The 13,466-nt window shown below is 42.5% G+C and overlaps 1 protein-coding gene across 2 annotated transcripts in view; it reads left to right on the top strand.

Annotated features, from left to right (window-relative positions):
- Nucleotides 1-7,983, top strand: part of NAA15 (N-alpha-acetyltransferase 15, NatA auxiliary subunit) — a gene marked incomplete at both ends in the record, with an annotated part of 65,090 nt that extends 57,107 nt beyond the window's left edge. Inside the window, 5 exons of one of the 2 annotated variants that reach the window (XM_084245315.1) lie at nucleotides 3,017-3,125; nucleotides 3,923-4,021; nucleotides 5,209-5,352; nucleotides 6,550-6,647; nucleotides 7,783-7,983. In XM_084245315.1, coding sequence (XP_084101441.1) covers nucleotides 3,017-3,125; nucleotides 3,923-4,021; nucleotides 5,209-5,352; nucleotides 6,550-6,647; nucleotides 7,783-7,983 — 651 coding nt within the window. Of the gene's footprint in view, nucleotides 1-3,016; nucleotides 3,126-3,922; nucleotides 4,022-5,205; nucleotides 5,353-6,549; nucleotides 6,648-7,782 lie in introns of both variants that reach the window. The other variant, XM_084245314.1, reaches the window with a different exon arrangement.
- Nucleotides 7,984-13,466: the final 5,483 nt, after the last annotated feature.

The following is a 13,466-nucleotide window of genomic DNA, read 5'->3' as shown; positions in this document are numbered from 1 at the left end:
AGATTGACCTTTCAGGCTTCTTGGAGAAGTGTGATCTTCAGGAATAAGGTGGACTGCAAGGGCCGGTCTGGCCGGCCTGTTAGCGCTAGAGCACTGTCGCCCCACGGCCGCTGCCCCACCATTCTGAGTGCTTGCTTTCTCTGTGTCGGGATTTTTTTTGGGATTCCCTCATGCGCCCTCCATGCCGCGTTCCCCTGGCTTTCTGCCAGCATTCAACTCAGAGGGTTGGTTTTCCTGTTAGGACCACTTATGTTTCTTACCAGGGAACACGTCCTTTGTGTTCTGTCTGTATAGGACTGAAAGTTTGAACTCTGTTGCTGTGCGCCTATGCAGTGTATCTTAGCAACCGGATTAAATTTTATAATTTAGGTCAGTTTATAAATTTCAAAATGGCACCTGACAAAAGGCAGGTGACACTGCAGGCCCTTGCAGTGTCTTAAATCAGACCCATTCCACATCTTTTAACTTAGGTAAATTCAAGCCTGCAGGAATGGAATGTACTTTGTTCTACCCATAGAAGAGTGGGTGATGCTGGAGTTCAGTTTAGCCCTCTGCTCAGTGAGCCCAGGACCCCAGCCAAGTGTGTGGGGAGGGGCTGGGGGGCCTCACTACGACTTCATTACCAGTGTGCTTCGCCCATCTGAGGTTTGTGTGTCTCTTAGACTGTGATAGTGATTTTATTTCTCAAATACTTGGTTTTAATGGACATAATGCAAGCTAATGATGTTACAGATTCTTATCTCTCTGCCTGTCTTTTTTTTTTTTTTTTTTAAAGATTTATTTATTTATTTTTATACAAGTACTGGGTACATTCAGAAGCGCAGGAGGGTGAGAGGATTCACCAGAGCCAGAGCGGGGAACAGAGCAGGCAGATGGACCAAAATACACTGCTGAGGGAAGCAGTGGGCGCAGCAGGAGAGGTCTGTCGCGCATGTGGGACCCTCGCCGGCAGCCAGGGATTGAACCTGCGCTGCAGAGGCTGCGGGCAGCTTCGCAGCCCAGCGCTCAACCATTGCGCCACCAGGGGAGGCCCATCTCTGTGCTTGTCTTAAGGGACTCTCCAGGGTAGTTCTGACTTTTTCCCATTTAAGCACTGATTTTAGAACCTCAACCCTAATTTATAGGCTTTTGTGTATATGTATAAAATCTTACCATGCTTTATATATGCAAACGTAGACTGTAGTTACCTTTATTGTGGCTCTCTGGGTAGATTTAAATGCTGACATTTCACCTGACAGTGTTAGATGAGAGGGGCACAGAAAGATGTGGGGTCACATCCAGATTGCCTCTGGGGACATTGTTCTCATTTATTAGAATTACAGGCAGAATTGATTTCTATTTTCTCTCTCCAAGTTCCAATAGTTGGTATCAGTGGTGAGTATAGTGCTTATATTGATTCTGCTTCCCTGTATTCCTTGTTCCCATTTTGTAAGAGCCAAATCTCCTGGGTGTGATTGACCCAGCTTAGTATAGAGACCCTCATTTCAGGCAGGAGAAGCTGGACATACCTGGGTGGCAGTTTCGATGTCTTGCTCTTTGTCTTTCCCTGGTAGGCATCGCTCCCCTTTGTGCCACCAATTCCAACTGGGTGGAACACAGAGTCGTGGGAATAAAAAGCAAAATATTTACATATGTGTGAGAAAGGCTTTTACCCCTCATCTCTTGGTATCTAATGTGGCTGATACGGCGGCAGCACCATCTTAAGTTATTTTCTGTAAGGGCTCCATCCATCCTTCAGAATAATACCAACTGCTTTATACACTAGAGCGGAGTCAACCCAGTAGCCATTGCTGCATTGCTTACCTTGTTTTTTAATGCTGTAAAATAATTTCCTTGCTTGGAATTTGTGCTGATGAAACCACGGTTATTATATTGTCAGAGGCATGTTGGGTAGATAATGCAAATCCAAATTCCATGAGGGTAAATAATTATTGCCTCTGCAAGGAGAGAAGGCGGTACAGAATCCAGCTGTTCAGTGCCCCAATAAATACAGTAGTAGTCCCCACGCCCACCCGGGCCTACGGAGAACAGTCTTGTCTCCATCCTCAGTCAGAGTATAACGACAGCACAGATATGTTCTAACATTGCCCATGCCCAGTAGTGTGTGACATTTAGGATTAATAAAGGGTGTGGAGACAGGTCTCTACATGCAAATCTTTTCAAATGTCATCTTACCATTAGTGTGGCATCTGAAGACGTGAGGATATTTAATCTAAATAAATATGAAGGAAGACAATGCCTACTGTAACTTTTTCAATAGCTTGATTATATTTACTCTGTTAGAATTTAAAAACATTCGTTATGTCATGGTCTCTCTGGTGACCTCCTTACCCTCCACATCCTATTCCACATCCATCTTCTCTCTTTTTTCTCCTTTCCTTGCCTATCTTATCTGTTTCTCCTATAGCCTTTCCCTGGTTCTGTTTTATCTTCTTAATTTTTGCATAATTACTATCCACAGCAATGAAATGTACATGATTAAGAACCAGTGACAAATCCCTGAGTTTCAAACCCCCCTTCCTACTTCAGGTATAGCCATCAGACTCATAGGGAGAGATGCCTACAAATAGTAGTGTTTCTTGGGTCAAACCATAGTTATGTGAAATAGTTATAATTACAATGGTTTATTAGCTTAATAATTGAAGTATATTATTAATGAATACAATGAGCTATAATTATAAATATTTCTCTGTTCACGTGGTTCACTTGTTTAAATGAATTTAGAGTCTGCGTAGATCCAAAACTTACAGAGTACTTGCATGCTCAGCTCTGTGCTCCGTGTGAAAGAGAAGATCAAAGTCAGAGTTTCTGCGTTAGGGTGCCCATTCTGCGGGCTTAGGTGGGGATTGTTACTTAGGCAGCAACAACGAGACCATCTTCCTTTAGATAATAGGAGGTTAAACATGACACTGTATTTCTGGATGACTGATAAGTGATTTTTTTTTTTTAAAAGGTAATTTTAATAGAGAAAAATCACATCTCCCCTAAATTGTGTAATATCTTTTATTTTTGTTAGGTTGAAACTCCATTGGAAGAAGCTATTAAGTTTTTAACCCCGTTGAAGAACTTGGTGAAGAACAAGATAGAAACTCATCTTTTTGCCTTTGAGATTTACTTTAGGAAAGGTAGGCAATGAGGGTATATTCACCCTGACAAAGCTGATCACTGTATTTTTACATAATCCAACTAATGTCCTCAGCGCTGTTGGCGTCTGCATTATCAAATACCAGTGCAGTTTCCTATGGAAATGCCTGCTACAGACTTAGCCCACAGGAGACAGGCTCTGTTATCTTTTGATCTCTTTCTTCCTCACCACTTTGCTATTCTGCATACCCATGTGATTAGTTTTGGTAATTCGTGTAGTTTTGTTAGTGTTACACAATATGTAGGGTGGTACAGTGACACAATTATTTCTTCTAGGACATTAAAATCAATAGATGTTATGTTCAAATATCAAGTACATATGTAGATAAAATTAGTACATACAGAGTTTAGAATAGCACCTGGTACACAATAAACATTAGATAAATGTAAGCTGCTATTCTCTGAAAGATGTGGTATTTGTGGTGTTTCCGGAAGGATGGATCATATTTCTAAAAGAAAAGGTCCATGGGAAGGATGCATATCCAGTAAGAAAACACAAGCGTGTGTGAATAAATGATAAAAGAAGGGTCTTTGTTTATGTGGCATTATTTCAAATACTGGTGAATGCTAGCTAAGTTTGTTATACTTCATAAAACTTTCTCAACGAATGCCATGAAAAAATAATGACTTGTTGTTAATCTGAGGAAATCACTGCTTCAGTGATGTGTTCTGTGCAAAGCAATTGACTCTAAACTAGCTTTTCCACTTGTGAGGCCTTAGTCCAAAGAAGGCATCTAATGTTACGAAATGATGAAAATATATTTTTTTCTTTTTGTAGAAAAGTTTCTTTTGATGCTACAGTCAGTAAAGAGGGCATTTGCTATTGATTCTAGTCACCCCTGGCTTCACGAGTGTATGATCCGACTCTTCAACACTGGTATGCTTTTGGTTTTCATTACTTGATGCTGTAGTCGATAGCATTAACTATGTCCACTGTTGTATGTGTTCAGCTGAGATCATTGTCAGGAGGAGATTTGCAAAGTGATCCTTATTTTGACTAAACTTAGAGGAAACGGTGATGATATGCAGTGATAAAAATGCACTGTCTCTTTAGAAAGCCTGTGGGAACCTGGTGGACTGCTTATCTTTGTTAGATGGGTGTGTGCTGCAGAGGTATCTGGGACACTGCAGAGATACAAAATAGGGGCGTCTTTGCTGTGTCTCACAGAGTTCCTTAACTGTATTTGGTACTTTCAGAGAATGCTTAGTTTTGAAGTAATAGTTTAGGAACATAGGCATCATGTTTAGTTAGCACTTTTATATGTAGCTTTTCCTTATTGTGATCCTTTGCAGTTAGATATCACTTCAGCTTTACAGATCAAGAAATAAGATCAGAGAGATTGAGATTTGTCCAAGTGTGAATCCATTCCCAAATCACAGTGGCTCCAAGTTCTAGACTGTTTCTCTATAACAAAATAATAACAACACAGGTGTCCCTGGGACTCATTTCATAGATGCCAGGGTTGACTTTTCCGTTTCCAAGTCCCGAGGCTTGCATGTAGGATAACTACAATGTACTCATTACCGAACAATACATAGGTGCGCCCTTGGAGCTAATTATATAGTGGTAGCTCTGTTCACATAGCCCCTGAAAACTAAGGTCAATAAAGTCAACCATGTTTTCCGTTAAAATGGTTAAATTGGAATGCTTACTTGTGTGTAGAAAAAGATGAGAAGGTGAGGACCATTGTGCTGTTGTCAGCACTACCTGTTTGTTATGTTATTTACCAGGTAGGTTCCTTCAAGCCCCTGCTTTACAGACACCCTTTCAAGTTGAGGAGAGCAGCCCCTAGGGGCTCACGGTGGAACTACATCTGTTGTCATCTTGCTTTCTGAAGTTTTTTTGAAATGAACCATCTGTGAGTGCCTTTAGAAAATCATTAGATATTTTCCTGATACTCATACTTTAAACTTATATCGGGAAACTCTAGTTGTTGAATTATCAGTAGGATTTTCAGTCTTTCTGTATAATTGTCTTCATAAGTGATTTTTCAACTGCACACTATCAGAATATAGAACTAATGGCTATAGTGCTAATAGAATTTGTTTTTAATTCGTTAGCAGTGTCTGAAAGTAAAGATTTACCTGATACAGTTAGAACAGTATTAAAACAAGAAATGAGTCGTCTTTTTGGAGCAACGAATCCAAAGAATTTTAATGAAACTTTTCTGAAAAGGAATTCTGATTCATTGCCACACAGATTATCAGGTAATCACTTTATTTTTGTTCTTATCTTAGACTTCTAAAACAATGTGTTTTTATTTTAATGGATCATTGAGAAGGTTACACATTTTTAGCATGGAAAGGGAATATTTATGTGTGTCACTTTTTTTTTTCTCCCCCTAAGATTTATTTATTTATTTATTTATTTATTTATTTATTTATGCAAGCACTGGGTACAGTCAGCAGCACGGGAGGGTGAGAGAATTCACCAGAGCCAGAGCAGGGAACAGAACAGGCAGACTGACGAAACACACTGCTGAGGGGAGCAGTGGGCGCAGCAGGAGAGATCTGTCGCGCCATGTGGGGACCCTCACTGGCAGCCGGGGATCGAACCGGCTCTGCAGAGGCTGCGGGCAGCTTCGCAGCCCAGTGCTCAACCGCTGCGGCACCAGGGAGGCTTTGTATGTGTCACATTTTAATCCCATGAAAACAGACAGCTTAAATATGCTTCCTATATTTCTTAGACAAACTTACTGCTATGACTGAAAATCAGTAGTTTTTCCTGGTTCAGCATGGACATTACAGTGAAGCAAGCACAACTGGATTTAGCTTTCTGTTATATATCATGAAGGAGGAACATTTAACTTTTCTATCAATATGTTCTTAAAATTCATTTGGATGTGTCCACTACCTTCCATTTCTCCTGCTCTGTAAAATACCAACTTGAAAATACTGTGCATCTGGAACCATCTCCTAGACAAGGAAGGGTCTGTGCGCTGAGCCCAGGTCTGGCTCCATGGCCCTGTTGTGCTGGTGGTGTGTGTTGTTAGAGTGCCCGCTGAGGAGGAAGCCCAGCAACTTGGAGTGCTTTTGTGGAATTCTGAATTCTGGTTTTTGGCTTATCCCATCAAGTTGGGTTATTTTTCAGCCCCTCCCATGCACATCGCTGATTGTCTCCTTTACTCCAAATTATGCTCATTCTAGAAAGAGGAATACTATTCCTGGTTTCAACACCACCACCGACAGATATTTGTATTTCTTCATAGTCTCTTACCTTAATCGCTTTCCTAGTTTGGACAGTTAAGCTCTCTAGGATTATTTCTAAAATAACATTGTTTCAGATGTTGTTTTTTCTAATAGTGCCACACTGCATGCACACGGAACTTTCATTTAACGTTTATGGTTGAAGATTCTGGTTTTACTGTGGCAGAAAAACAAATTTCCTTTTTCCTTCTCATTTAGCTGCCAAAATGGTATATTATTTAGATACTTCTAGTCAGAAGCGAGCTATAGAGTTGGCAACAACACTCGATGAATCCCTCACCAACAGAAACCTCCAGGTAAAGAGCTCTTCGTCATCTTTCTGTAGTGGTACCGGCTGTTTTTTCACGTTGTTGTTTTAGTTACTTACACATTCTTCAAACCATTATGAATCTGTATCAGAAACTTATCTGAACTCTCTTTAGGACTGTATATGCACAGCATGCCACTTGGCATTCAATAACTCGTTTCACATCTCTTAGAATAGTATTTTTTAGATGTATGTTTCAGTACAATGATGTGTACATTCCGCAGTTTGTTTTGTATTTCGATTCATGTCTGCATTTCCGAGCCAGCAGTGGCCTCAGTGACATTTACAGTGTATTTACCTGAGGTTAAATGAAAGTACTCAGTGTCAAATAGAGGAGAGAATAATGGGTGTGTCACTGGATACAGTTTTCTAGTTTAGACTAAAAACAATGACTTCATGTGATGACTGACAGATAAAAAAGCACTTGCACAGAGACTGTTAAGTATATTCCTTTAAAAACAAATGAAGGAAAAATGTCTTCAAGAAAGAAAAGCTTATATTTATTGGTTGCTAATAAGTGATCATGAGTTTAGACAGACAAGTCTGTCAGGTATTTATTATATATCTGGAACGTTTATTTCCAAGTAAAAAGGTGGAAAAATTAAAAACATGATAAATACAAGTCAAGATGGATTATTTTAAAATCAATGCAGCAGACCTACTTAGGTTGAAAAAATGATCAATTTTCACGAACCCGTTTGTCTTGCATACATGCACTTTGTATTTGAAACTCTTTCCTGATCACTTAGCGAATATACCTTAAACTTTAATTTGAATACAAGGTTGAGAAGCAGTACTTAATTGACATTGGCGTGTACATCTTTACAGTCATTTATTCATAGGGGCAGGCTAGACTGAGGTGAGGTTTCCCCCTACCCCTTTACTAGCTTCTCTTGAGTCCTGACCCCATACATACATGGGTGCTTTTGAATAAACGATGCAGTTCTGGAAAGTTTCTGATGGAATGTATATGTGGGACTAAATGTTTTTGGCTGTCGTAAATATGTACATTTGACTATTATTTTGGAAATCTTGTATTTGTACTTGTATTTATCTGTCTGATAAATTCACCATAACAATTATTTTTGACAAGTTATATAACCTGACCTTTTCTCTTTGTTTAGACATGTATGGAGGTATTAGAAGCCTTGTGTGATGGTAGCCTAGGAGACTGTAAAGAAGCTGCTGAAGTTTATAGAGCAAATTGTCATAAGCTTTTCCCTTATGCTTTGGCTTTCATGCCTCCTGGATATGAAGAGGATATGAAGATCACAGTTAACGGAGATAGTTCTGCAGAACCTGAAGAACTGGCCAATGAAATTTGAACACCATTAAACAAGCAAATGGAATGACTTTGGACCATATCTAGTGTATAATATTTTTGTCACGCACCTGCTGCATTGCTCTAACTTACACAGAATGAGAAGAGTAAATGTTCTTGCCTTCAAATAGTGTTTTACGTTTTTTATCCTGCTGAAAAAGTATATATAAAATATCTAACATATTACAGGATATAGGTTCAGTTTCTTAAAAAAATTAAAAGCTGCTAAAATTGAGGGGTTAAAAAAAGATACCTTATCCTATTCCTACCTACCCACCCATGTTTTTAAACTAATTTATATAAAATCTGGAGGCTGTTACAGCTAACAAAGCAGGTGTGTGGCAGAAATATTACTTTAAATTTGTCTTGTGAGATTTTACTATATCTCAGACAGCATAAATGCTGTTTTAGCACTGGATTCTTTCACTGAGCACAAAGTTGTTGGGGCTTTAGCATCTGACTGATTTTGTTACGGGGTTGGTTCTGACCATAGGAAGTACGCAATGTGAATCACTATACAGAGAAACCTACAACAGACACTTGATGTTGTAGAAGCTGGGACATTTAGATACCAAGCAGAATTATAAGAAACCTAGAGGGTATTCGATACGCTTGTTGTGTTTCCAAAATTCACTGTACATGATCAGTTCGGTGTTCTTGTACCACAGTTTTTAACCGAAGGAACCAGTTGGAACAATCTCAATTTTAACTAAAACTTGAAGAACTAAAATAACAATGCAAACATTTCAGCATTGTTTCAGCCAAACTTGTTAAAACTGTAATGCAAGAACCAAATGCACTGTGATGTGGCACCAACTAATTAGCAAGCATGATTTTTTTTCACCAAAAAGTGAAAAAAGAAAATCTACCATGGCTTGAAGTTAAAGAGCAGAACTCCTGACTCCCATTCTATGACTGATCAAGAGACTAATAGTTAAAACCTCAGCAGGCCTTGTTCACGATATGCAGAAAAAAAAGTGCTGCAGTTTAGATACCTCTGGAATTTTTCCACAGTGTCACAGGTTTGTAATACTTGAAGCCCTACATTTCTAAGAATATATTTCTTGCTCAGTTGTTTCAGGCAAGCCCAAGACTTTGTAATTTTTAAAGGGCCCAAGATTTTTTTTTTCAATAACAGACCAGCTTCTTTTTCCTGCAGTTACAGATGTAATTTCCTTTTTGTTGTCAAACATAAGGTACCAAATATGACGCAATAAATTGTTTTGAAAAACAGTGGTGTGAATATTTCAACTAATCTGTGTTGGGCTTCTGTGAAAAAACACAGGTAGATACAGAGGTGTGAGCCAGAGGCAGTGTGATGGCTGTGAGGCTAGGACAGGCGGGCATCTCTGCACTACCAGGGCCCGGTGGCAGGGATTCTGTGGTGCCAGCGTGGAGCTGGTCCCACAGGAAGATGTCACTGAAGGCAAGGGTGGCAGCAGGTGCTTTAATTCATATTTAAAAGGAAAATGGAAAACTGCTATTTTAATCAAGAAAACGGGCCTTAAGACGTTAACCTTATACTGACAACTAGCTCCATATTCTCACGCTCCATATTCTTGTTGCATTTGCAAGATCTGATTAAGTAAAATCAATCAGTTGTATTTATAATTGGCCTTTCTGTGGTCCTTTTAGTTTATGGAAAGTGTATTTCAAGGGAATTTTCAGGAGACCTGGTTCTGTTACTGACTGAACAGTCGTGCTAAGCTCAACCTTCCATCGTACGTGAGCTGCGTTCCACTTCCCAGTCTCAGTGTTTTGTGAGGTAAAGAGAAGTTCAGGTAGAACTCCAGTGCTTCGCTGTGTTCTGTTAACTGGCCCTGTCTCAGGAACATCTTAACAGATGGCAAAAAAAAAAAAAACAAAAAAAACAACCAAACCCCAACCTTTTAAAAACTTCAACGGAAGTTCTCATTGTTGGAAAGAACACTAGTGCCGTCTCTGCCACTAACTCGTGTGCAGGAGGCACCAGCCATATACTAGGGGTGTATGTGTGAATTATGTTTAAACTCTACTGTATATTGAAATGCAATTCATATATTTGTCTTGACAATGTTCAAATGATGTAGATTGTCTTAGATGGATATCCGTAAGGACTCGGGATTCTCGATGCAGATGCCACCCACGAGGAGCTAAGTTCCTGACATGTATATTGTATTCCAACCCAATTTTCTGGAACTATTGAATAAATATTTTATTTTCTTTCAGGTTCACTTGATAGTGGATACATTGTCTGGCGTCAGAGGACCTTGACAGGGTTCATTTTCTGTCCAGACCTCACCCTACCGCACTGTACTGTACTAGATTGCTCTGAGTAGCATCAACGGATCATCTCACATTTGCCTCATTCACCCTATTAATTCCAAATCAAACGCTTCTGTGTGTTGGGGGTGGGGTGGGAGGGAACAGGGTTAGGAAGAAGAGTGGGGAGACGATGCAGTGACGTTGTACTCGAAACAAGTGCCTTATGTTTATTACCAAGAACTGGTGTTACCAACCCTTTCGAGAAGAAAAGGGTCCCTTAACCTGTATTATCATAGGAAAGTAAAGTTCTCTTTGTTTTTCTTTATATTTACTACTCTTGTCATTTCTCATTTAAAAACTAAAATCTGACGAGGTTAGTTCACTCAGGCTTACTTAGCGAGTCCTACATCGTCCACACTGCGCTGCCTGCCCGGCCCGGAGCGTGGCCGGGAGCGTGGCCGGGGCGCTTTTCTGGGGCTTACCGGGCTCCTCCTCGCGGGGCGGGCGCTCCCTGGCGCACCTGTCGCCAGAGCAGTGAAATGAAGCTGTGGAGGTCAGAGAGGCCGGAGGAGCGCGCTTAGACTCAGGTAGGCTGTGGGAGCCCGAGGGGAGCCCCTTCCGCACAGCCTGGGAGCGTCTGGGCTGCCGCCCGGGGCGTGTTGACGTGGTAGCGGCTGAAGCGGTGGATTTTCTTACCAGACGCCGCAGACGCGGTAGGTGCTGCCCGCGCCCGTGGAGATCGCTTGCTCCCGAGATGCCGGGCAGGTGCGCCCTCAGGCGGGGCCCGACCCGACCCCCGCGCGGCCGAGGCCCGAGGCCCGAGGCCCGGCCCTGCGCCCGGAGCCCGCCCCGAGCGGCCGCGGGGAGCCCGCCGCGAGCGCGCAGTGTGATGGCCGAGACCTGCCGGCGAGCGCACCGGGACGCTGCGGGAAAGTTCGCGCTTTGCTTTGTAGAATCGCACCTGGACCTTCCGGCCCGCGACCCGGGAGAGGGCGCGGAGAGCCGCGGGGGTGCGGGAGGCCCTGCGGGGGTGCTGCTGCCGCGGAGCCCAGGGGCGCCCCCAGGTTCTGCGGGCTGTGGGGCGCCGCGACCTGGGGGCCAGCCCTGCCCGCGGGGACGTGAAGAGCAGAAGGAAAGGGCCCCGCCTGCGTCCACCCGGCTGCAGCTGCGGCAGTGCCAGCTTGGGACTGAGCCCGAGGAGGGAGAGAGGCGCGAGGAGCTGCTTAGGGCTTCCCCGAGCCGGCCACCCGGGACGCGCGTGGAGTCGCCAGGGGCCCGGGGGCGCTGCCCAGGCTGCCGCGGCTGTTGACGGCGGGCAGTCCAACGAGACCACTGGTTTTTTGTCTTTTTTTTTAAACGGACCTCTGCGTCTATTTTAAAGGTCTCTGTCATGCCATGCAAGTGGCACAGCTTCCTAACCGGACAAAAACAAAGCTGATGGTGACAAGTTGATGGAAATTTTTCTTACCTGTGATACAAAGATTTTTTTTCCTGTTTCTGAATCCAGCTCCACCTCAATAAGTGCAGGTTTCCTTCTCATTTAGAAGCAACATAAGAGCGAAGATTGCTGCACCGTGTTCTGGATCCCACAGCTTGCTTTCCGCTAATGCTATTTGCCTTCTCTGTCTAGTTACTTGTTCCTTGTCCAGCAAACAAGAAGCCCCCCACCCCCCATGCCACGCTGGCGGTCTTTCCAATCACTGGTTTCCTAACGTTTGGCCTTTTATAGACTGGCCACTTGTTAACTTTCATCTGACAATTTATCAGGTCCACTGTCTAGCGCTTGATGTCTCACCATAACTGAGCTAGGAGCTGGGTTTTCTAAAGTTCTTCCAGAACCGGTGTTTCTTCATTGTGAACAACTAAGTGAGCTACCTACCACCTCTCGTCTTTTGAACTACTTACTTGCCTTCGAATGGCCATATTGCTGGCTGAGATCTTCAATAATGGAAAGGCCTGTTTCCCAGATGCTTGCCTTTTCTTCCTTAAGTTCTGAACGGTGGAATACTAAATGCTAATTCTTCCCTTTGTGGACTTAGTACGAAGACGTACTGCGTGTTAACAGCAGCAGAAGTGCTCAGAAGTGTGTGTTGTGTTGTATTTGCTCAGATGTTCATTGATTGGAAAGAAACTAAGAATAAGCCAACTGCTTTCCACTTGTATTTTTTTAATAATTTAAAAAGTTTTATTTCCAGAGCCTACTTGTTATTTCACACATACCATTTCACACGGCATTTTCCATTTACCTAGTAGGATTTTTTTTTTTTTTCAATTAAGAACTGTCTAATTACAATATAAAGTTAAATGATCAATGCTTTGGTTTGGGCTCATGTAAATCCATTTCTATTGTGATGTATGAAATCTTAAGGATTTACACTGGGTACATTTTAGTATAAAGGTATAGTGACTAGGACAGTACATAGTAGATGCTCAAATCCTTGTTAAAATTGCTGTGAATATTAATATTGCCCTACAGATTGTAGAAAATAGCAATAAAGTACTATTAACTTTCAGGTAACTTATAAAGACTCACAAATTTTTTATCTCTTACCTGTTTAGAGTACCCTATCCATCCTCCCCTTATCCCTCTCTCTTGGTCTTGGGGGAATTTTGCAAAATACCACAGGTCCATTCATATCTCATTTACATGGAGCAGATCCCTCACATCTAATTTTGGCTCTTCCTCAGCTCCCCCCCCCACACACACACACACACTTGGTGAGAGGAATGGCTGTGACTGGAGAACAACCTTAACTTCCTCAGTTGCCTGCCATCGGGGCACTAGTGGGCAGTGACTAGTCCTCGTGTCTTAGCAGCCAGCCACCCCGCTAACGTCCTGTGCAGGGGAACTAAATTACTACAAACTGGTCACTCACTAGTTGTTTTCATCTTTCTTTTTTTTTTTAAGATTTATTTATTTTTTTAAAGATTTATTTTTATTTATACAAGCACTGGGTACAGTCAGAAGCGCGGGAGGGTGAGAGAATTCACCAGAGCCAGAGCGGGGAGCAGAACAGGCAGAAGGACCGAAGTACACTGCTGAGGGGAGCAGCGGGCGGCAGAACGCACCATGCTGGACCCTCCTCCGGTGGCCGGGGAGCAGCCGGGGATCGAACCAGCGCTGCAGAGGCTGCGGGCAGCTTCGCAACCCAGCGCTCAACCGCTGCGCCACCCGGGAGGCCCTGTTTTCATCTCTCAAACCGCTTGAGGGGGCTGGTAGCACACTCCACTTCCTAGAAGGTG

Source organism: Talpa europaea (assembly GCF_964194135.1).
Source record: "Talpa europaea genome assembly, chromosome: 10".
Taxonomy (NCBI): domain Eukaryota; kingdom Metazoa; phylum Chordata; class Mammalia; order Eulipotyphla; family Talpidae; genus Talpa; species Talpa europaea.
The sequence above is the reverse complement of the archived record's forward strand: the minus strand, read 5'-3'. Positions and strand labels throughout refer to the sequence as shown.